This window comes from Mustela nivalis (assembly GCF_964662115.1).
Source record: "Mustela nivalis genome assembly, chromosome: 3".
Classification (NCBI taxonomy): Eukaryota; Metazoa; Chordata; class Mammalia; order Carnivora; family Mustelidae; genus Mustela; species Mustela nivalis.
Window position 1 is genome coordinate 86635227 of NC_139022.1, and position 22881 is coordinate 86658107.

General features: G+C 42.4%; 1 protein-coding gene and 1 pseudogene across 3 annotated transcripts; one reads left to right on the top strand and one right to left on the bottom strand.

Annotated features, from left to right (window-relative positions):
- Positions 1–314: 314 nt before the first annotated feature.
- On the top strand, positions 315–19622 carry CD180 (CD180 molecule). Of its 2 annotated transcripts, none has more exons than XM_082723053.1 (3): positions 315–675; positions 7800–7966; positions 12193–19622. In XM_082723053.1, exons 1-3 carry the CDS (start codon positions 583–585, stop codon positions 13919–13921), a joined length of 1989 nt encoding a protein of 662 aa, XP_082579179.1. In that variant the 5' UTR covers positions 315–582; the 3' UTR covers positions 13922–19622. The 2 variants fall into 2 exon arrangements, with proteins under 2 accessions (XP_082579179.1, XP_082579178.1); XM_082723052.1 differs by having other exon boundaries at positions 392–675; positions 6748–7966.
- On the bottom strand, positions 5097–5741 carry LOC309860700 (fatty acid-binding protein 5 pseudogene; annotated as a pseudogene). Its single transcript has one exon. The product of its transcript is annotated as a fatty acid-binding protein 5 pseudogene (transcript).
- Positions 19623–22881: the final 3259 nt, after the last annotated feature.

A 22881-nucleotide genomic window follows, 5' to 3' on the forward strand; every position in this document is an offset into this window, starting at 1 on the left:
GGGGCCTTGTCCCCTCCTGCTCCAGTGCCCACCGCCAGCAGGCCCCACCTCAGAACCTGGTCCTTCCCTCTGCACCCCCCCCCCACCACCAGCATGCCACAGCGCCTCTCCATGGCGTTCACCTAGGACAGCTAATGAAACGGCTTCCTTTGTGAGGCCAGCTTCCTGCTTCTATGGCCTCTCTTGTGGAAAGGGACCAGAAGCTGTTGGAGGTAGCCAAACTGTTGAAGCTGGCCTAACTCAATAAAAACCATCACACTGAGAGTCCGGGTGACATGCACCAGAGGGGTGTTCAACTGATTCATGCTTGCCAGGAAATGCCCTGGACCATTCTGGGGCTGGGTTCTCAGCTATTTTTGGCAAGGATTGGTAGTATGCAAAAGGAACTTCCTCTTTTTCTTTCTTTTTTTTTTTTTTAGCACAGACCTAGCAAAAACTGAGCAATCAACAGCATTTCTTGTTCCCATATCACCCTTCTGAGCATCTCTCTGCCTGCCGAAATACTGAGGCCACTATACTTGGATACCATTTCTCCGCTCCAGGCACTGGATAAGCCCACCAAGCTGGGGTGGCCTCATTCCAATGATGGCTCCCCATGCCAGCTGCTTCTTATTGGCGGTGGTGTTTTCTACGAGCTGTAAAGCCATCACCTCCTTGAATCAGATGTGCACTGAGGTGAGTCTGAACTGTGTGTCTTTATCTAGATTAAACTACCTGGAAATTGTGAGATTCGACAGTCCTATCTGAGCCTTAGTCTCTCAATATCGACTGTCTTTAAAAGGGTGACACGGGAGGCGCCTGGGTGGTTCAGTGGATTAAGCCGCTGCCTTTGGCTCAGGTCATGGTCTCGGGGTCCTGGGACCGAGCTCCATATCGGGCTCTCTATTCGGCAGGCAGCCTGCTTCCCCTGCTCTCTCTGCTTGCCTCTCTGCCTACTTGTGATTTCTGTCTGTCAAATAAATAAATAAAATCTTTTTTTAAAAAGGGGGGGGTGACATGGCAGGTGGTGGTTTTTCTTTAGAGTGAAGGAGACATAGAGCTCCGCAAGGGGATGATCTGGAAGCTTCTTCACTGGAAGAAGTGAGGGTTTTCCTCCTGCAAACATTTCCCTCAAAAGGATCCTAACTGGGGCATAAGATACCAACAGGGGCTCAGGGCAAAGGGCAGCCCTCCAAACATGTGTCCAGCTTGGAGGTGCTGTTTTTCCACCTCCTAACATACGGTCACTGCCACAAACTGCTTTCTGGTGTCCTGGAGATTAGTGAAGATGGCCTGTGCCAGGTTTTAGAGCATATAAAGATCACTCTGAATGAGTCTTTCTCCTCGCATCGGACAGCCCTCCATCTGTTTTGTTAACCCACAGGAGTAATACTGGAGAATAGAGCCAGATTGTATCTTCTGTTTTGCCCCATAACAATATTTACCAACTTGTGGGAAGTTCTTGGAGAAGGCGGTGAGAGACATAAAAGAGAAGGATCTGTCTCTTGTCAACTTCTAAAGTGCTTCAACCTCTCTCCTGCTGAGAAACTTCTCATGATTCTGGAGACCAGAAGTCTAAGATCCAGGTGCTGGAAGGATTACTTTCTTCTGAGACCTCTCTCATGAGCCTGTAGATAGTCACCTTCTCCCTGTGTCTCCACATCGTCTGGCCTTTGACGTATCCATGTCCTACTGTATTCTTCTCCTAAGGATGCAAGTCATACTATATTAGGACCTATCCTAATGATTTCATTTTAACTAAATTACTTCTTTAAAGACTCTCTTTCCAAATAAAGTCACATTCTGAGGTACTTGGGTTAAGACAACTGAATGTGGGGGCAACAGGCTATGGCCATACCACCCTGAACGCGCCCGATCTCGTCTGAATGTGGGGGCAACACAAATCAGTCCACAAAAGAAGGGGTCAAGGAAGAGGTTTTTATCAACCCCAGAAGGCTACCTCCCCATCATTCAAGTTGGAAGGCCAATTACACACAGGTCACCCAATTTGCCCTGCCCTCCCCCTCACCTTACTTTCCTCTTGTGTTCTCCTCTCCAGTTTAAGCAGAACTAACCACGTCCTGTATATGTGCTCCTGTGGCGGCCATTAGCTCATCAGGCCCTAATCTGAAAACAAGGCTTTTGTTTTGCTTTGAGTTTAATAAATCTCTTATTGAAGTAGAACATACATGCAGAAGGTCCCCCAGTCCTAAGTGTACAGCTCCCTGAGTTTTCACCCAAGAGAGCACATCCATGTGACCAACACATAGATCAAGAAACACACATTCTCAGAAGCCCCTTCATGACTCTTTCCAATCACCAGCCCCCAGGGGCATCCAGTACTCTAACTTCTATGACCAAAAAATGATTTTCGTGAATTTCATATACAGGAGACCACCTGGTATGTACTCTTTGGTGCCTGGCTTCTTTTGCTCAGCATTAAACATGTGACATCTACCAAAGATGCTGCATAGAGCAATCATTTGGTTTTTTAATCACAGACTGTATATTTTGTATTAGTGTATTGTGGTATTCTCTTGTATTAGAGAACCACTATTTATTTATTCATTCAGCTGTTAATGGCCATTTGCCTTGTTTTCGATTTCTTGGCTATTGTAAATGCTGCTGCCTTGGACATTTATATCTATGTCTCTAGAAAACAGATGTGCAATTCTTGATTAGGTGTATACCTGGGTGGGGATGTATTTGGTCATAGGGTATACATGTATTTAATTTCAGTAGATATTGCCAAAAGGTTTTCCAAAGGGCTGGTACCCAGATATACTCACAGGCAATGTGTATGAGCTCTGATTGCAGTGTATCCCAGGAGCCTCACTATTGTTTAAGAATGTTTGCCATTCTGAAGGATGGTGAGTAGTGTATTTACTAGGATTTAATTTTTATTTTCCTGATGATTAAAGTCAGTACATTTTCAACTTCATTGGCCATTGACATATCCTTAAGTGTGCGTGTATGTGTGGGGGGGGGTGAGAGAGAGAGAGAGAAAGAGGGAAGTGCTTCTTCTAGTCTTTTGCCCATTTTCCCTTGGATTATTGGTCTTTCTCAAATTGATTTGTTAGGGCACTTTAAGTATTGTGGATATAAGTCCTTCATTAGATTGCAAATATCCTCTCCCACTCCATGGCTTGCCTTTCCACTTTCCTAGTGATATCTTCTGATGAACAGAAGTTCTCAATTTTAATGTAGGTTAATTTATTATTGTTCCTTTATTTTCAGTGAACTTCTGTCCTGTTTAAGAAATTTCTGCCTACCCCAAGGCCATAAAGATATATCCTATGTTTTCTAGAAGTATGCCTGGTATTTATTGCTGTTGCTTGGTTTCCTTTTTACATCTATGGCCCACACTGAATTAAAATATTTCAAATATTTTATTTCAATATTTCAAACCTAGATAAGTTCTAAAAATATAATGAACATCCATAAACACTTCATGTGGAATCTTCCATTGTTATATTCTACATGTTCTGTGTGTGTGTGTGTGTGTGTGTGTGTGTGTGTGTGCTTACATCATAAGTAACAAAATTAGAGCCATTACCAGGTATTTGGAGGCTGACAAATGTGCAAAGCATAACTAGAATAAGTGTCCTGTGATCTGAATTCTGATAACACTTTAGATGAACTCTTGAATAATTACTTTGAAGCATAGACACCCCTCTTCATTTCAAATGAACTCGTCTTGGCTACCCTGTCCCCTCAAAACTATGGTAGAAGGCAGTCCTTCCATCCTAGGGAGGGGTGGAGAGTGCTTAGTAGAACTTCTTTTTAGGAGAACTCCAAGTTCACAAGTTCGCACATACAAAGGCTTCTGAAGAGTTGTCAATAACATGATGTTGTGATGATCCAGTGAAAGGAATTCCTCTTATGAGTGCCCAGCCTACATTATCTCATTAATCCTTAGGACTGGCCCGCCAACAAGGTTATCCCCCATCTCTAGCTGGGGAAAAAGAAGGCTCAGAGAACACAGTTAAGTGGTTGAGAGCCGGAATTTGTCCGCCAGACAAATAGAAAATGAACTGCATATAATTGGGATGCCCTTTGCCTGGAGGTGTCAGGTAGACCACCAAGCTTTAGGACTCTGCCCTTCTGGGAATATTTTGTTTTATTTTTAGAGGGCAGCTGTTACCCTGGGATTTGATGCAGTCATAACGCTATCTCTGGGTAGAAAAGAGTGAAAAATGGAGGGAAGGTCAGTGTTCGGCATCCCAGACTCCTCGCGCAGGGGGAAGCTGGCCACTGTGTGTGCCGAATGCAGACAAGACATTCGTTGGAAAGGTGGGAGTTGGCACCTGGGGAAACTCAAAGGGTTCAACATTAGAATATTTCAACACTTTCGACAAGAGAAAATACAGTGGGATAGCAGGAAGTTAGAGCTACAGCAGAAGGCGGCAAAATAAGATCTTGATTGAAAAAATGCAAATGAATACCTGGGCGGGAAAGGGAGGGCAAACACCGATGCAGCCCTTGGAAGTCCTGTTCTGTGGAAAAGGCACAGCTCCGGCAGGACGCTAGAGACAGAGTGGGTGGTGCAGGTCCCAGTGCACGTGGGGTCCTGAGTAAATGCCTCACGTCTGGGCAGCGGGGGAGGCCTGGGACGGCAGCTGTGTAGGCCCCATAGCCTTGCACAGCCCTGCCGGCGGCAGGAATTCCCAGCAACAAACTACCCGTCTGCTGTGGAACCAGCCAAAGCAGGAGTGAGGAGGTCATTTGCCACAGTGACCTCGCACTGAGGGCTAGAGAAGGAGAGCTGGTTTCATAAGAAGTGCTCACATGGAACTCAGAGGAACCACAGGGGCTGCACGAGCAATGAGGTGTCTGCCTGGAGAAGCACTGAGCGCGTGTCCCTGGCGGCCAGCCCCACCCAGGGGCAGAAGGGCCATGGCCCCACCGTATTCCCTTTCTGCCTCCTGCTCCTTCCCTCTCTCTTGCATTGTCCTTCTACAGTCCCGGAATCCTGCACTCTGCTAATCACACTCTCACAAAGTTTCGACATGGATCCTGACAGCGAAAAAGACACAACTTCATTCACATAGTATTTCTACCAAAAATGTATAACCCGAATCAAATCAGGAGGCAAGATACGACCCCAAGCGACCCCATTTATTTGCTAACCAAAGGGATGATCCTAATTAAATCAACACTTCGAAATAGTTGCATGTAAAATGTTTGTGATAAAGATAACTGAACACAGTAATGGAAAAAGAAAAAGCAGTATGGAGATTTGCTCATTGAACTGAGCTTGTTCATCCTCACAGCTAATTCCTATCCAAAATGATGATGGAATTTTTACTCTACTTTTTCATAGACCCGAGTACAGGTGACATTGTTCATGACGCATTCCACCACTAATTTCCCATTTTCCAATTTTCTTGTGATTGTGCTTTCCTTCCCATCCCATTCCTGATGTTGAACCAATGCCCCGTCTGTTAAGTTGCAGACCGTCTGAGTTTTTCTGCCATCAGCTGTAGTTTCTTCAAACTTCTCTCCCAGGTTACATGAAAACTGGGTTGTTTTCAAAGTGCTCTCAGTTTTTATGGTGAGGTTTTTGCCATCAGAAGAGATGATACAATCTGGTTTGGCCATTGCACCCACTTTTCACAGAGCCATTCCCACTCCTACTTCCTTCATGTATTCGTCAAAGCCTTTGCTCTCCACTAAGCGCCATCTTCCTACCTGCTGCTGAATGGTGGCCATGGTGGGCGCGGGCGGGCGGGCCGAGCGAGCTACAACCCCAAGCTTACATTCTGTAAGATACGAGGCTGTGTTCAATTATAAATAAAATAAGATGCAATAAAAATAAAATAAAAATATATATCTCAATGCTATGAAAGACAACAAAAGGCTAAGGAATTTTCTCAGACGAAAGGAGCCTAAAAAGCCATGAAAACTAAATGCAATGTGTGAACTTGGATTAGAAAAACAAAATTACTATGAAGGACAATATTAGGACAATTGCCAAAATGTGAATACAAACTCTATGTTGGACAATAATATCGTATCAACGTTCAGTAGTCTGAATTTGGTAATGGCACCGTGATTACAGAAGAGATGTCCTTGTTTTTTGTTTTGTTTTCCTAAAGATTTTATTTCTTTATTTGACAGAGAGCACAAGTAGACAGAGGCAGGCAGAGAGAGAGAGAGAGAAGCAGGCTCCCTGCTGAGCAGAGAGCCTGATGCAGGACTCGATTCCAGGGCTCTGGAATCATGACCTGAGCTGAAGGCAGAGACTTTAACCCACTGAGCCACCCAGGCACCCCAGAGATGTCCTTGTTCTCAGGAAATTGAGGGGTAAAGGGACATGATATCTGCAATTTACTATCAACAAAAAAGAGGATGAGAAGAGTGAGTGTGTGTGTGTGTGTGTGTGTGTGTGTGTGTGTGCTTCCTGCCTTAAAAAATACAACAGACTAGAGCACCAGGCTTGCTCAGTCGGTAAAGCCTGCGACTCTTGACCTTGGGGTTGTGAGTTCGAGTCCCACTGTAGCTATAGAGACTACTTAAAAATAAAATCTTTAAAAAATATATCATAGACTGCAACAGATTTAACACTGCTTGAGTGATTGCAGAGCACGGGGCGCTCCGAGCCACCATTCATATAGTAACTGTGATCGCACAGGAGTGTGAATATGAAAACCAAAGGGGAGAGGATGGGTGTGTGTATGCAGCTTAGGACATTTTCCAAAATGTGCTTGTTTTTTTTAAAAATTCTCTTATAAGCTGAAATTCTTGTCATTTGTCTCTTTCTCCCAGGAATCAAGGGCAGAATTCAAAATACTTGGCTCCCATGGAACCTAGGATGAGGCAATCATCTGAACTTAAATGCATGGCTGTTCCCCAGGGCTGGGGTCTGGTATCAGTAGCTTGTGGTTCCAAAGATCCAGAAATGAGTCATGCTTCAAAGTTGCATAGTCTCATGACCTACGGGCTATGCCACCCTGCTAGTTTGTTTAAATTGTGTCTTAAGAAAAAAAAAATTCTGATGTAGTGTTCAGTGATTCATTAGTTGCATATAACACCCAGTGCTCAACACACCACATGCCCTCCTTAAATATTATGAAAATTTCTGAGCAGATACAGAAGTCATTAGTTATAAAGAATGTCTGTGAGTATATATCTATATTCAACAATCATCAATATTTTGCCTATTGATTTCACCTAAGCATTCCTCCCTTCCTTTTTTCCCTGAGTATTCTAAAGGAAATCCCCAACATCAAGTCATTTTCCCCAGAAATACTTCAAAAGGCTTCTCTAAAGAATACGAACATTGCACTTATAATCAACAAAACTCACAATTCCTTAAGATCTTCTAATATGCTATCCTCAAGTTTTTCTTGATAGTCCATAAAATCTCTTTTCCTAATGCTTTATTTGAATCAGAAAAGGTAGCATAAAATATGCAACATTCTACATACCATATACATGTACTACGTACCATGTAGGAGCATCCTGTACCTGGCTTTTTACACCTGACAGCATACCTGGATATCACTCCATGTCAGCATGTGGGGGTTTTCCTCATCCTGTCTTCATCTGCAGAAGGTTCCATCTTGTGAATGTACTGTATTTCATTTAACAAGTCCTGTATTGATGAATAAGTTGGTTATTGCCTATCTTTTGGTATCACAAAAATTACAAAAATGACTACAGCAAATAATCTTTTGCATGAGCCACTTTGTGTCTTTGCAGATATCTATTTGGTCAAGATCACTAGAAGAGAGATTGCTGTTCAAAGGATAAATGTAATTTTGCTAGTCGATCAAATTACCAACTCTGTTAGGAATTTACATTGTTTCTCTCATCAGAAAGAAGCCAACAGCACATATAACTGTGAAAATTTAGGTCTCACGGGAGTTCCTGACACTCTACCAAATACAACAGAATTTTTGGAATTTGGCTTTAATTTCCTACCTACACTTGAAAATACAACTTTCAGCAGACTTGTAGATCTGATCTTCTTGGACTTAACCAGGTATGTATCTGAGTTCCTCGTCTGTAGCTGATATTTTACTTATGTTATAACACAACTTGCATTCAAATTGTTTCCAGGATCTTCTTTTGGGAGCACAGGGACACTCTATCTATCCTTCAGGTTTACTCTTTCCCATGAAATGTTTTTATGCAGGTGAAATGTAATATTTTTAAAAACCCAGTCAGTAGAGAGAAAAGTGGATTATTTTCAAAACTAGATTGCATCAGCAGTGTTAAGAAGTTCTAAGGAATACTGATAAAAAAAAAAAAAACTAGAAAATAAATCTTGTATTATATCAGATACCATAGTTTATATTGGGTGATGACATTTTAAGAAAAATTTATAGGAGAGACACATAAACTACTAACTTTTCCCCCCTCTAGATTGAGAAAAGAGTTCCATTATTTAATTTTAGAAGCAAAATCAGGATTCCAAATGCTGAATCAGGTTTGTGAACCAGTGGGCAGAAGTATCACAAGAAAAAAAGGGAAGAAACCAGAAGGGAAATACAGCATGCACGGGTGCACGTGTTCATGCCTGTGTGTGTTTGTGTATGTGCGTGTGTGTAAGATGGGAAAGGGCTTTCCATGTAGATGGGGTCTACACTGCTTGCAGCAGCTCTGTTTCTTTGGTGTCTCAGCCTGAGCTTCTCCAGAGTGGCAGAGCCTTCACATCCCCAAGCCTATTTCAACTTTATAACTTTATTTCAACTTTGTAACTTTAATGCTGAATATTTTTTTTTTTTAAAGATTTTATTTATTTGTTTGACAGAGAGAAATTACAAGTACACTGAGAGGCAGGCAGAGAGAGAGAGAGAAGGAAGCAGGCTCCCTGCTGAGCAGAGAGCCCGATGCGGGACTCGATCCCAGGACCCTGAGATCATGACCTGAGCCGAAGGCAGCGGCTTAACCCACTGAGCCACCCAGGCGCCCTTTAATGCTGAATATTATTTAACCCATGTTCAATGAGGAAATGGAGGCTCAGGGAGACTCTGTGAGTTTGCTTAGGGTCACAGAGTAAGGGAACTAGGACTCTGCTCTCCTGACTCACAGTCCAGATTCCCCCAGAGAACCCCAAGCCACCTCCACAGCCAAGATTCCACCAGCTGCCTTGCAGTATGCTGAGACAAAGCCTTGCCTTTTCAGACAGGGACAGAGATCGTTCTACTACCTACCCTTTGTGCCCTTGAGATATTTACTTTCCCTCTACCTTACCAGTTCTCACTTTTAGATGAAATGAGTTTGACCACATTTCTAAGGAATGCATGGGGCCAGGATAGCTTGTCCAGCTAGAACACTCTAGGTTTCCTCTTCTGTTATTCTCAAATGGTGATACGGATAGGACCTCATACTTTCTAAACTCCCTCTCCTTAGCTCTCTCCGCCCTTGCCTCTCACAGGGCCACCAGTCAGACACTATTTTTTATTACTTTAAATAGTCACTGGGTTTTTTGGGTTTTTTGTTTGTTTGTTTTGTTTTGTTTTGCTTTGCTTTTTAATAGCTCTATCAACATATTTTCTGTTTTTTTTCTTTGCTTACTCTTCCATCTTACTTATCGGACTTTCTCTTGGAACAATTTCCCTTTTTTCCTGAGGTACATAACAATTTCTTTAGTGAAAGTCTGCTAGTAGTCAACTCCCTCGGTTTTTGTTTTTCCAAAAATGTCTTTATTTCACTCTGATTCTTGAAAGACAGTTTCTCCTGACAAGATTCCAAGTTGGTAGTTATTTTTCTCAGCCCGTTGGTGCTGCCGTTCCGTTCTCCCTTGGTTGCTGCTAGATAGTCACCTGTCTGTGTAATCACCGTATACATGCAGGCAATCTCTCCTCTCTTGGTGTTTCCAGTAGTTTTTCTTTGCCTTCAGTACTCTGTAATATCAGTGTTACACTGAGTAAATCACTGGGCTTCTTGAATCTGCAAGGGGTGTCTTTCATCAATTCTAAAATATTCCGGCTGTTATTTGTTTGCAACTTGGCCTGCTCCCATTCACTCTTTCATCTCTGGATCTCCGATTTGATTTATACTGCATCTTCTCATCCACCCTTCATATATGTCAATATGCCCTTCTTGTTTTCCACCTCTTTGGGTTTTAGACTATATTCTAGGTAGTTTTCTCACATCTACTTTTAGTCCATTAGTATCCTCCTCAGCTTTGTCTAATCACTTGGGTAAACTGTCCTTGGTTTTTCAATTTCATTAACTTCCTACTTCAGTAAATTTCAATGACTTCATTTTATAAATGTATCACATCAGTTTTAATAAGTTTTTCCTTCATCATATTATTGGTTTATACTGTTTCCTTTAAACATAACAAACACATGTTTGATAGAAATATATGTAATATATATTCTGATAATATATATCAGATATATCACATATTCTTTATAAATCATATATATATATGTTATCAGATGTACCTCTTAATTCCAGTAAAATTCTGTTTGTTTTAACCTGATTCTGTAGAACATTTTTTAAAAGGATGTATTTATTTGCTTAAGAGAGAGAGCATGAGCAGGAGGGACAGAAGGAGAAGAAGAAAGAATCTTAAGCAGAGTCATGCTGAGCACAGAGCCTGACACAGGGACTCTATGCCATGACCCTGAGATCACAACCTGAGCTGAAACCAAGAGTCTGATGCTTAACCGACTGCATCACGCAGGCCCCTCTCTAGAGCACTTTTTTTTAAAACTGACTTTGACTAACTAATTCCCTTATGTCTTGAGTAAAATGTTACTTTGAGCTTATTTATCATTTGAAACTTGATGCAAATCCTTGTTTAAAATACTTTCCTGGAATTACACAATGGCATTATGGCTATAGAAAATAAGCCTATATTTTTTGGAGATGCATAATAAAATATGTACAGGATATCTAGGATCTAATTTAAAATCATTCAGGAGGAAGATGGAAACAGAAGAAGCAAAGAAGTGTATGTGGCCAAATCTCAAGAACTGTTGCCACTGTGAGATAGATGTATGAAAGTTTATTGTACTATGATCTTGACTTTTATGTAAATTTGAAGGTTTTCCATATTAAAAATTAATTAAGTAGGTATATTACTCCCAAAGAAATTTCTGTTTACTTCTGCCAATTACCTGAAGTCACTATCATCCTGGAGTTGCTTGAAACTCGATTTTCTACACGAGCTTCTTTTGGGTGGTTCACAGACAGAGCATCAACTCAGGCCACACTCCTCAGGAGTGGAAGCTTGTAGTTTGAGAATCTCAGAAGAGACTTCTCTCATTATTGTTGTTCCATCCAGAGCTATGGCCAAGAAAAACACATATCCCCAAGATCACCCTCTATGAACTTTTTTTTTCAAGGTCATCCACTGAAAGAATCCTTTTTGAGGGTCTTGGTGGTTTACAGGTTTTTGATAGGACCTCCTACCCTGCTTGGACCCCAACCTTTATCTCCTGTCATGGTGCATATGGCTTATCACAACTCAGGCTCTAAGCCACCAAGAACTGGCAGACATTGGCAGATATGACAAAGCTAGCTCCAGGGCTCACTTGTTCCTAGGGATTCCAACTTTTTCTAAGGAAATTAGAATTCTAAGGAATTTCCTTCTTGATCTCCAGGGGAGTTATGTGTGTGTGTGTGTGTGTGTGTGTGTGTGTGTGTGTGCATGCGCACGCACGCGTGCACATGCACATACATGCCTACACCTATGTGTGCATGCATAATCCTGTATTTTCAGGTGCAATACCAGGATGAAAACTCTACTGTTCCATATTTCTATGGAGCATTTTCATATGTATCATTTGACTAACAACTGTTCCTCAAAGTACTCACCATTTCTGTACTTTATAGACACAACAAAAGAGGTTGAGAGAAGTTGTAATTTGCCTAGAATGAGATACATATACTACATATCATGTTATATATAACATACTGTATATTACTTAAAAAAGTAAATAGTTGGATTGTGCCTACAATCAAACCATTAATTGTTCCCTAGAGTCCAAACACAAACCTCAAAGAGTTCAATCCAAAGGGGCAAGATATCCAGAAAAAAATTCTAAATCAAAGTCTTCAGAATTGAGGCTAGCCATTAATTCCACAGGTGATCTGTTGGTACTTAAGAAAGTTTTTTATGTTTTATTTTAAGTAACAACATATAGTGTTTTTACTAAACACAAAAGATGGTTCTATTAATATAGGTCACTGTGACAGAGTTTTTCTTTTTTCCAATTAATTATTGTTAAATCCTATTACCTTTTCAAGGTGCCAGATTAACTGGGTACATGAAGATACTTTTCAAAACCATCATCAATTGAACACAATTGTGCTGACTGGAAATCCTCTGATATTCATGGCAGAAACCTCTCTTAATGGGCCCATGTCACTGCAGCATCTTTTCCTAATCCAAACAGGAATATCCAATCTCGAGTTTATCCCAAGTCAGAATCTGGAAAACTTGGAAAGCTTGTATCTTGGAAGCAACCATATTTCCTCCATTAAGTTCCCAGAAAACTTCCCAACCCAGAATCTGAAAGTTCTGGATTTTCAGAATAATGCTATACACTACCTCTCCAGTGAAGACTTGCATGCTCTGGAGAAGACCACCAACCTAAGCCTTAATTTCAATGGCAATGACATTAAAGGCATTGAGGCTGGAGCTTTCCATTCAAAAATCTTCCAAAGTTTGAATTTTGGAGGGACTCTTAACTTGTCTGTTGTATTAAAAGGTCTACAGAACTCCTCTATTCAGTCTCTCTGGCTGGGGTCATATGAGGACACGGATGACCAAGACCTTACTTCAGCCATGTTTGATGGACTTTGTGAAATGTCTATTGAAAGCATCAATCTGCAGAAGCAATATATCTCTGATATCTCATCTACTACATTTCGGTGCTTCACTCAACTCCAGGAATTGGATCTGACAGCAAATCACTTAAATGAGCTCCCCTCTGGGATCAAGGGGATGAAGGCTCTCAAGAAATTAGTTCTCAATGTAAACATATTTGACCAATTGTGTCAAATCAGTGCTGCCAGTTTTCCATCCCTTCTAGACCTCTCTATCAAAGGCAACAAGAAGAAACTTGACCTCGGTGTCGGCTGTTTGGAAAAACTAGAAAATCTTCAGAAACTTGATTTAAGCCACAGTGATGTAGAGGCTTCTGACTGCTGCAATCTTCAACTCAAAAACTTGTCCCACTTACAATACCTAAACCTGAGCTACAATGAGCCTCTTGGACTCCAGAGTCAGGCGTTCAAAGAATGTCCTCGGCTAGAAGGTCTAGATTTGGCATTTACTCGCTGGTATGTTAAGGGTCCACAAAGTCCTTTCCAAAATCTCCATATCCTACAGGTTCTGAATCTTTCTCACTGTCTCCTGGATACCAGCAATCAGCATCTTCTAACAGGTCTGGTGGATCTTCGCCATCTAAATTTACAGGGGAATCACTTTCAAGATGGGAGTATCTCAAAGACCAACCTACTTCAGACCTTGAGGAGCTTGGAGATTCTTATTTTATCCTCCTGTGACCTCCTCTCCATAGACAAGCAAGCATTCCAGAGCCTTGGGAAATTGAGTCACGTTGACTTAAGCTACAACAACCTGATGGGCAATAGTATTGATGCTCTTAGTCATCTTCAGGGAATCTACCTCAATATGGCTGCCAATAACATTCATGTCATCCCATCTCATCTCCTCCTCACCTTGTCCCAGCAGAGCACCATTAATTTAAGTCACAATCCCCTGGACTGCACTTGTTCGAATATTCATTTTATAACATGGTACAAAGAAAACCTACAGAAATTTGAGGGCTCGGAGGACACCAAGTGCGCAAACCCCCCGTCTTTAAAGGGAGTTAAGCTGTCTGATGTCAAACTGTCTTGTGGGATTACGGCCATGGGCATTTTCTTTCTTGTAGTATTTTTATTCTTGATTGCCCTTCTGCTCATTTTTTTTGTTAAATTCCTTCTGAGGTGGAAATACCAGCACATTTAATGCTGAACGCTTCTAGAGATGTCAAGTCAATATGTTTATGAAAATGCCTGAAGAAAGGGAAGAGTTGTCTGTTCCTTTTCAGCCTGGCAGACTTCTCAGACTGGTTCCTGTAGCTGGGCAGGGATTCACTGTGCTTCTCTGAGTCCTAGAGCTAATGAACCTTCCTGGAACTTAAACTGACTAGGGCTAGGGGGCCCAACAACAGCTGTGAGAGACCCAGAGCCATTTCTTCACATGGAAGGTGGTTGGAGGACCCTTGGCAGGGAAAGGCCAGGAGAGGAATGCACAGGAAGCCATCTCCCTTCTGGTTGTGGACACCCCTCGAAGCAGCTCCTACCATGACTCTAAGAGGAAATCAACTCCTCCAACTAGGCAGTGTGGACAGAGTTTGGCAGCCCAAACTCTGTCTCCCACAGCTTGGACATCATGCTTGGCTCTGAATCCTCAGTAAGGCATATTTACTTGAAAAATATGTTGAGGATAAAGTCTCAAAGCTTATTTTAAATGGAAAAGGGGATACACAGTGAATTTAAAAGAAGAGGCCGAGAAATGAATCTGACCTAAAATCAACCTCACTGATCTCTTTAATCCTTGGGTCTCTAAGCCTTCTACAAAGCAGCTAGGGTGTAAATAGCTACCAAAAAAAAAAAAATAAAAAAATCACCCCCACTAGCCCCCCGGCTCCCAACGTCTAGGAGTTTTGCTCCATTGGCCACCCTCTCTTCAGAACCCCAGAAGCTCCTTCTACCTATCTGGGGCACTTGCTCTTATGTTATAAATCCTACCTTACACATGGGCTGTGGTCCAAATGATCTTCTCATTTGGATGTCTGGTCCTTAGAAGCTTCTTTCCCACAGGAGCTATGAAATAAATAGTGTTTCGGTTGCCAGGCCAGCTCTCAAAACTCTATTTACCTGGGACAGCAATCAATATAGCACATTCACATTGAAAACTGGTGGAAAAAAGCATAGTTGTAAGCTAACCTTCCAGAACAATAAGCTGGCTTACTGAGGTCCCAGTGAGGGTGGGGGTGTCAGCAATGGTTATACCAGTGGAAAAGAGAGGACAAGACTGTTGAATGTCAAGAGGGAGAGAGGACAGGGAAGAGGAAAGTGTTTTGACTTGAGCCTTACAAGGTACAAAGGGTCATTCTCATGTACGGCTTGATCTTCCGTAGTCTTCCTGGTAGACAAGAGCTGGAACCTGTTGCCCTTAGATGTTACATTTATATGGTCTTAAGTTCTGTAACTAATTTTAGGCTAGAGATGGTAACATAGAGTTATGAAAATCTGATTGGTTATCAAAATAACATTGATTAACGTTCATATCCAATGGGAATTGATTAGCCCTTCAGATGAGGGCATAAGAGTGTATCACAGTAACAAAGTAGAAACTTGGGGAGCAAGCTCTCTTTACCTCTGTATCCCTGAGAACCGCAGGAAAGACAGGAAATGCTGACAAAATGCCATAGACCTCTACTGCAAATGCTCTGTTAGCCTTAGGGCTTTTTTTTTTTTTTTTTTTTTTGGTGCAGTCCTGCATGGGAGGCCCAGGTTTTTCAGAAGTTCTCCTGGGTGCAAAACTTAAGGGGGAAACCAAAAAATTCAGTAAGCAAGACAAAAACATTTTAATGCAGTATTTTAAAAACTTTAATGACAGAAATACATGGTAAATAAAATATAAACATTTAAAAAAACAGGATCCATAATAATAGTCCCATGCTGAACTATATTAGAGCCTGAGGCAAAAGGAAAAATCTAAACCTGATTTTGTTCAAAATTTTGATATTTTGCATTAGTTTTTTAATTTAATGTTGCATAAAATATTATCTTCATTACTGAGTTCTTTGGTGCTCCCTTAAATTTAGCACCCAGGGTGGGTGTCTCACTGGCATTACCCCGTTGCCACCCTGAGGAATGTTAGGAAGTAGGGATTCCCAACTAAATCCCAGGCCACAGTTCACCTAGGGGTCTATGAGTGGGCATATGCTATCTCAGTTTTACTCAGAAGTGTCTGTCCATTTCCCCTCACTTTCTGGAAGTAGCCCAAAGTGTCCAAGAACTTATACCTTGTTCCCCATCCTCAGGTAACTTCCAACTCTTGGACTCCCAGGCATCCTTCCTTCCAAGCCAAGAGAGGGGGCAGAGATGAATGGGTACCTTATTCCCTTGAGCTCTAGGGAACCTTGACCTGACCAGCGAGGGCAGGCTGACTACCACTCTGCTGATGAAATGAAATATCACACAATTAGCTGGTTTAATGATCTCAAATATCAGCGTTTGGGAAAACAGATGCCTGAAAAGGAAGCTTTCCTGAACTTTCCTGAGGGAACATTGGAGATGTTGTCATTTACATGTGTGTGTGGAAAGAGAAAGGAAGGGCTGGAAATATGAGGAGACTGGGCCTCACCTGTCATCTACCTTTCTTCCCTGGCTAGGATGGTGGGGCACCATTCTTAGAAGACCAGTTCGAGCCACCGTGGTTTGGTATTGATTGGCCTTGAGTATGGCAGTGACCAAGGCCTTTTTACACTGAGTTGTGGGCTCAGGAGGGACCTGATACAAAAGTGGATGGGGCTGCCTTGGCCAGGATCCGTCGGTGTGCAGAGTGGGGGCTATTCTGGGCGGCTTCCTAACAGCTGCTACAGGAAAGTCTCCTCATTCTGGGGACCTAGAAGCAAGGTTAGTTTAAGAGTTCAGGCTACCAACCTTCTCAAGTCGAGAGAGAGCACCCCTGCCGACTCCAGCAGCCCATGTGGCCCACTGTCGTGCTGGAGCCATGACTTAACTTTGACAAGTCAAGCGGGAAGGGAGCAGGACACACAGTCAATTTGTTTCATTGATGGTGTTCATTTGCTTGTAGCAAATTAGCTGATCAGCTCTGGAAGCTCTGGGAGATTTCCCTGGTAGTCACGGTGAAGATGCAAACACCCTGCTCCCTGTTTCCTCCCTCTCTCCCTTCTCTCTTTCTCTTTCCTTTTTCTTTCCTTGGGGTTCCTTACCTTCTTTCCTGCTCTCCTCCCCTCACTTTGCTTCCTTCCTTCTTTGCTGGTTTCATGCTTTCCTTCCTCCCTTCATCCATAACAGAGTAGGGAAGTCCAGGCTCTCTGAATCCAGTCTAAGACAGAACCAAGCCACTGAGTTCCCTGTGCATTCTAGCAAATTCAGGTTCTTCAGGATTTAAGCTGCAGACCCAAAATGTTAACTACTGACTTACCACTCCGTAGCCACACTGTCCTCCACAGTAGTTCATGTGGAAGAACAAAAACATAGTATTCTGTTTGGGATATCCGTGATGCACATGGCATCACATGAAAGACAGTGGGGTCCTAAGGCCCAGCAAAATGTAATTGCCCATCTTGCTTTCATCTAAATCAGGCACGCGCCCCTTCCGTGTCATGCAACTTGCTATTCCATAACCGCACGCTGATCTAAGGCTTTGTGACAGTTCCTCTGTTTTAAGCAACAGTAAATTCACCCTGCAAAGTCAGAAAGGGAGCTTTTTTGATAGCTGCTGTCAATTTTATTGCTTTATCCTGGTTACTAGGATAGAATCTGAAGACATGGTGTGTTTATTGGTTTTATGTATCGCATGTTGTTACCGCTCTGACAAGCTACTCCTATAAAAATGTGTTATTATTGCATGTTGTAGCTCAGTGAGCTGACCCTGCATTTCAAAGTGTACTGAAGCAAATAGCATTGAAGTCCATAAAAGCTGACTGGCCTCCATCACAGAGGACTCTTTGTGTGAGCTGCAACTCCCACCGTCTGGTGGCAAATTATACCTTTCCCGTGAGCCAGGGGCCATCATTGCTAACCAAACACAGCACAGACCCAAACACAGGCAGTATCTGTAGAATTCCCAGGCAGGAAACTCTCATCTCATTCCTACTCAGCCAATTCCTCACTAAGTATCATTTGCAGTTTTGAACTTTACAAAGTATGAGATAAATGGCTTTTAAATATTTTTTGTATAAGATGCAAATGGGGCAGCTGCCATGGTTTTCTCGCTTGAATGCTGAAGAAAAAGTTAGCTTGAGACATAGCAAGAAGGAATGTTATGAGTTCTAAGCAAGTCACAGCTGGGGATCCTGGGTGTTTAACCAGAATCAATTGCCTCGAAAGTTAAGAGTTAGAATGTTTCATAGGGAGAAGGTGAGGTTAGCTTGAAGGCTTCAAAGAATGGGCCAGCCAGGTGTGGCTCCCAGATACTGGTTTATGGCGAGAATCATCTGGGGGATTACTTACCAAACAGATACCTCTGCCTAACCCCTAGATGTTGGAATTGTGCTAGACTGGGTTTGGCTCTAGTCTCTAAGCCAAATGATTTCACGCATGCAAAATATCCTTCCCTAATCTTACATTCATCAATATAGAGCTGAGTCACATGTTAGGCTCCATGAATCAAATGAATTGAAGAACTGCTCAATGTTCAATAATGGGAATAAGGGACTAAGGAGCCTTCAAACCCAAGAGCGAGACATCCCAGGGCATGCAGCCTATTATTCTCTTGCTACAATTGCCAGGCCACAAGACTCTGTTGCTAAACTCTGGTGCTCCCCTTACGACCCTCCACCCGCACTCCCATTCCATCCCTTCTACTTACAGTATGACATCATTTATTGAATAATGCTGGTCTTGAGAAAAGAAAGAACTAATCTACAGATTATTTTAAAAAGTCATTACTGTTCATGAAAAATTAAACAGGGAATTTCACTGAACTCTCATCTCCCCAAGTTGAGATATTCTCTAAGCATGTGACTGTTCAAGACAAGGCATTAGATCCCACAAAAGTTGGCAGAGGACAAGGGCAACCTTGGGTCTCCCTTTTTAGCTTTCTCTGATCTTTGGAAACAACCTAAATATTCAATAATAGATAAATGACTTAATAAATCAGATGATGTGAACAAACTGGGAGATGTTCTACATTCTTGGGTGGGATAGGAACATTGGAAACTTGTTGGTATGACTAGGAGTTGGAGGAATACAACTTAAAAGGAGATAAAGGTTTATATCTATTAGTCAAGCAAAAAGAAAGAGCTGAATAATAGCATCGGTAGGGATGTGGGGTTATAGGGCCTATGTGCATGGCTTATGGACATAGATGGGTGAAGCCATTCAAGAACCCTGTGACAACAATTAGTCAAGTTAAATATGTGACCCACACGTTCTGCGAGGGTGTATTTCCCAAGAAAATCTCACATTTCCACAATATTTAGTGTGGCATTATTTATGGAGGAGGATGTTCAAAGCAGTGTGAGTGTTCATTACCAGGAGAATGGGTAGGTACATGTGGAAGATTCCCACCATGGGCATTATATAGTCGTCGGGAACAGTGGGTTATATATAGCTATGGCTGTGTATTGGAACATTAAACACACCATGTCAGAGGAGGTCATCCATAGGGCATGACTACTGGTTGACCCATGAGCTTGACCTGCACCATCAGAGGCTACACACGCCCTCCCATTCTTGGAATGGACATTCTACCCCCATTCCCACAATGCGAGCTGTTTGAAGGAGCAGTCTGCAGGGAGCCACGTGCTGTTGATCTGGATGGTACATGTACCTGAACCCTATTAAGAGGTCTGTATAAACTTGAAAGATTCTGGCACATGGGTGTAGAGATCTACCTGTCTGTGGTCACCCAACACAAGCCTCATATGCAAGTTTCCTTGTTTATTAAACCTGCCACCTACCAACCTGGACTGACCTGCCTCTTCCTTCTGCCTCTCCTTCCTCTTCCGGGACAGGAGCCAGTTTGTGAACCAAACAGAGAGCTTGATAGGGAAAAAAACAAAGCCCAAATGACACATTAACACAATCATTTTTAGACATTAAAAATACATGGATACCTTAGAATGGCCAAAATTAACAAAACAGGAAACAACATGTGTGGGAGAGGATGTGGAGAAAGGGGAACCCTATTACACTGTTGGTGGGAATGCAAGTTGGTGCAGCCTCTTTGGAGAACAGTGTGGAGATTCCTCAAGAAATTAAAAATAGAGCTTCCCTATGACCCTGCAATTGCACTACTGGGTATTTACCCCAAGGATACAGATGTCGTGAAAAGAAGGGCCATCTGTACCCCAATGTTTATAGCAGCAATGACCACGGTCACCAAACTATGGAAAGAACCAAGATGCCCTTCAGCAGACGAATGGATAAGAAAGATATAGTCCAGGGATGCCTGGGTGGCTCAGTTGGTTAAGCAGCTGCCTTCAGCTCAGGTCATGATCCCAGCGTCTGGGGATCGAGTCCCACATCAGGCTCTTTGCTCGGCAGGGAGCCTGCTTCTCCCTCTGTCTTGCCTGCCATTCTGTCTGCTTGTGCTCGCTCACTCTCCCTCTCTCTCTCTGACAAATAAATAAAATCTTAAAAAAAAAAAAATTAAAAAAAAAAAAAAAGAAAGATATAGTCCATATACACTATGGAGTATTATGCCTCCATCAGAAAGGATGAATACCCAACTTTTGCAGCAACATGGATGGGACTGGAAGAGATTATGCTGAGTGAAATAAGTCAAGCAGAGAGAGTCAATTATCATATGGTTTCACTTATTTGTGGAGCATAACAAATATCATGAAGGACAAGGGGTGTTAGAGAGGAGAAGGGAGTTGGGGTAAATTGGAAGGGGAAGTGAATCACGAGACTATGGACTCTGAAAAACAATCTGAGGGGTTTGAAGTGGTGGGGGGGTGGGAGGTTGGGGTGGTGGGTATTATAGAGGGCATGGATTGCATGGAGCACTGGGTGTGGTGAAAAAATAATGAATACTGTTTTTCTGAAAATAAATAATAAATTGAAAAAATTAAAAAAAAATACATGGATACAAAACCATACCTGTTTTTGTAAGAACACAAGAAGATAAACCAGTTAATTCACATGGCTGCCTAGTGGGTGAAAAGAAGTGTAGGGATAGAGTCAATGAACTCTGGCATAAACTGGCTGAGAACTGGAGAGCAAGACGACCCCAAGCGTCTGCATCTGAGGCTCCCTGCCATGAAGGAAAGCAATACGGCACATCCATAAAATGAAATGCCACGCAGCCATTGTGAACAATACTGCAGAAGCGTATTTATAGATATTGAAATATATTTGTGATTTAATACTCATCCAGGGAGGTCGGCCAACATCATGTCCCCTGTTACTTAAGTTTTTTGAAAAAAATTAAAAACCTATATAAATTGAAGAATGACAGAACACCTGGTGGGATCACAGCAATTCCTTTTTCTTCATCTCTGTACTTCGAATCTGCTCCTATGACCATGTTAGGCATGGAAAAGGAGTTTTGTCATTGAAGAAAGACTTCTTTTATTTCTACAAACAAGGGCAAGAAGAATAGAGAGGTCACTGGTTGTGACAATTCACAGGAACTGGAAAATGAAGCTGCCTTTTCCTAAGGCTCTATGTGTTTCCATGAGGTCAGGGAGCCATAGTTGTTCTAAGGATGCCCGCGTGGACGGAGCAGGGGGCTGAGGAGCCGGGGCTCGCACTACAGGCCAGCACCACCCTGAAGGATGTGGGCAGGTATCTGCAGGAATCACCCTAGTCCCCCAAAGAGTCAATCTGTCTCCAGCCCGGGAACGGCACTTCATGGCACTGTGTAACATGGTGTATGTATTCCAGAGGGACAGAATTTTCAGGCAAAGGATTTTTATTTAGGCAGGTTAGGGCTGGAGGTTATGGTGTTGGCAGGCTGACATATGAAACCCCAGTCAACGCAACACGCTTGCTTCAGGCCCCACGAACATCTTCATCCTTCACGTCCTGGCTACTGACAGCCGTCTCCAAGCAGTGTTAATGAAACAGGAGCTGAGCATTTGTTACAGGCTTTCAGCTGCACCGTGGTAATAGACGTTCTGCAAAGCTGTGTGCGGCAAGACCTAGCAATCATAGACAGCAGATCTTTCTTTTCTCAACATCAGAACAGGCTTGACTGGCACATCATGGAGGACAAAGGGAAGTCAAGTTTGAGGGCTTTTGGAAGGCATGGTTCCAGAAATCAGTGGGATGTTGTTGTGTGTTTTTCCTTGAGGACTGGTGCGAAGATCCCAGCCTGTGGCCCAAGGAGTCTGAACTGCCAGAGAACTTGAATCTGAGCCAGACTGACTGACTTTCAATAGGCAAAAAGTAATGAACCCGAGGTTCAACAAAGGCACGGCCATTTCTAGCTTTTGTAGATAGACAAGATGTGGAGAATATTCATGGGCACAGACCTAGAAAAAAAGAGGACTAACACAAATCACTGCTTTTAGAATGGGTTAAAACCATATTGGTAGGTGGGAAATTAAATTTAGAGAGCTGCCCTACCCTTGAGTTGCTTCATTACTGGCCTGTATGGAAGGAAGCAGATTTCTGTAGTTAAGATTAAGCTATACTTCTTCATGTTACATTTGTGTTACGAACCGAAAATGCTAGATGGGAAATTGCCAACTGACTCATTAGAATTAATCAAGGAGCCCTATTACAGAGAATGATTAGCTGCCTTGGCTTGAGGTCTCCCACCAATTACCAAACATGTAATTTTGCCCTGTATGATTTTTCTGCATGTTAAGAGACAATGAGATGGCTTCGAGCATTCACAGAGGGGCCCAGACCTGAATGCAACCACATGACATCTGGAGATGTTTAGAAAGGTCGACAGCTTTAGAGCCAGGAAAAAAAAACAAAAACAAAACAAAAAACCTGGATGCTAATATAGACTCTCTTCACAGTGTGTATATTAAGTGAATGACATCATCCATCTGGGGCTATTTCCTCATCTGTAAAATAGGGATGCTGCTACCATCTGGGTTGGGGCTCAAATGACATGGAAGATGAAAAGTATCTTGCCCAGCACTATGCATGCACACACACACCTAAATATACAATAAATGTTAGGCTGCTTCTTTCATTTCTGGTGGTTTCAATGGCTTTGATTACAAAAAGGGAGAAAGGAAGAGAGGAAATGAACGAAGA

Coding starts and splice junctions, on each gene's coding strand:
- CD180 (XM_082723052.1), top strand. CDS start 7,635: ATGACTACAGCAAATAATCTTTTGCATGAGCCACTTTGTGTCTTTGCA. Junction 7,967..12,192: donor ATCTTCTTGGACTTAACCAG/GTATGTATCTGA, acceptor TACCTTTTCAAG/GTGCCAGATTAACTGGGTAC.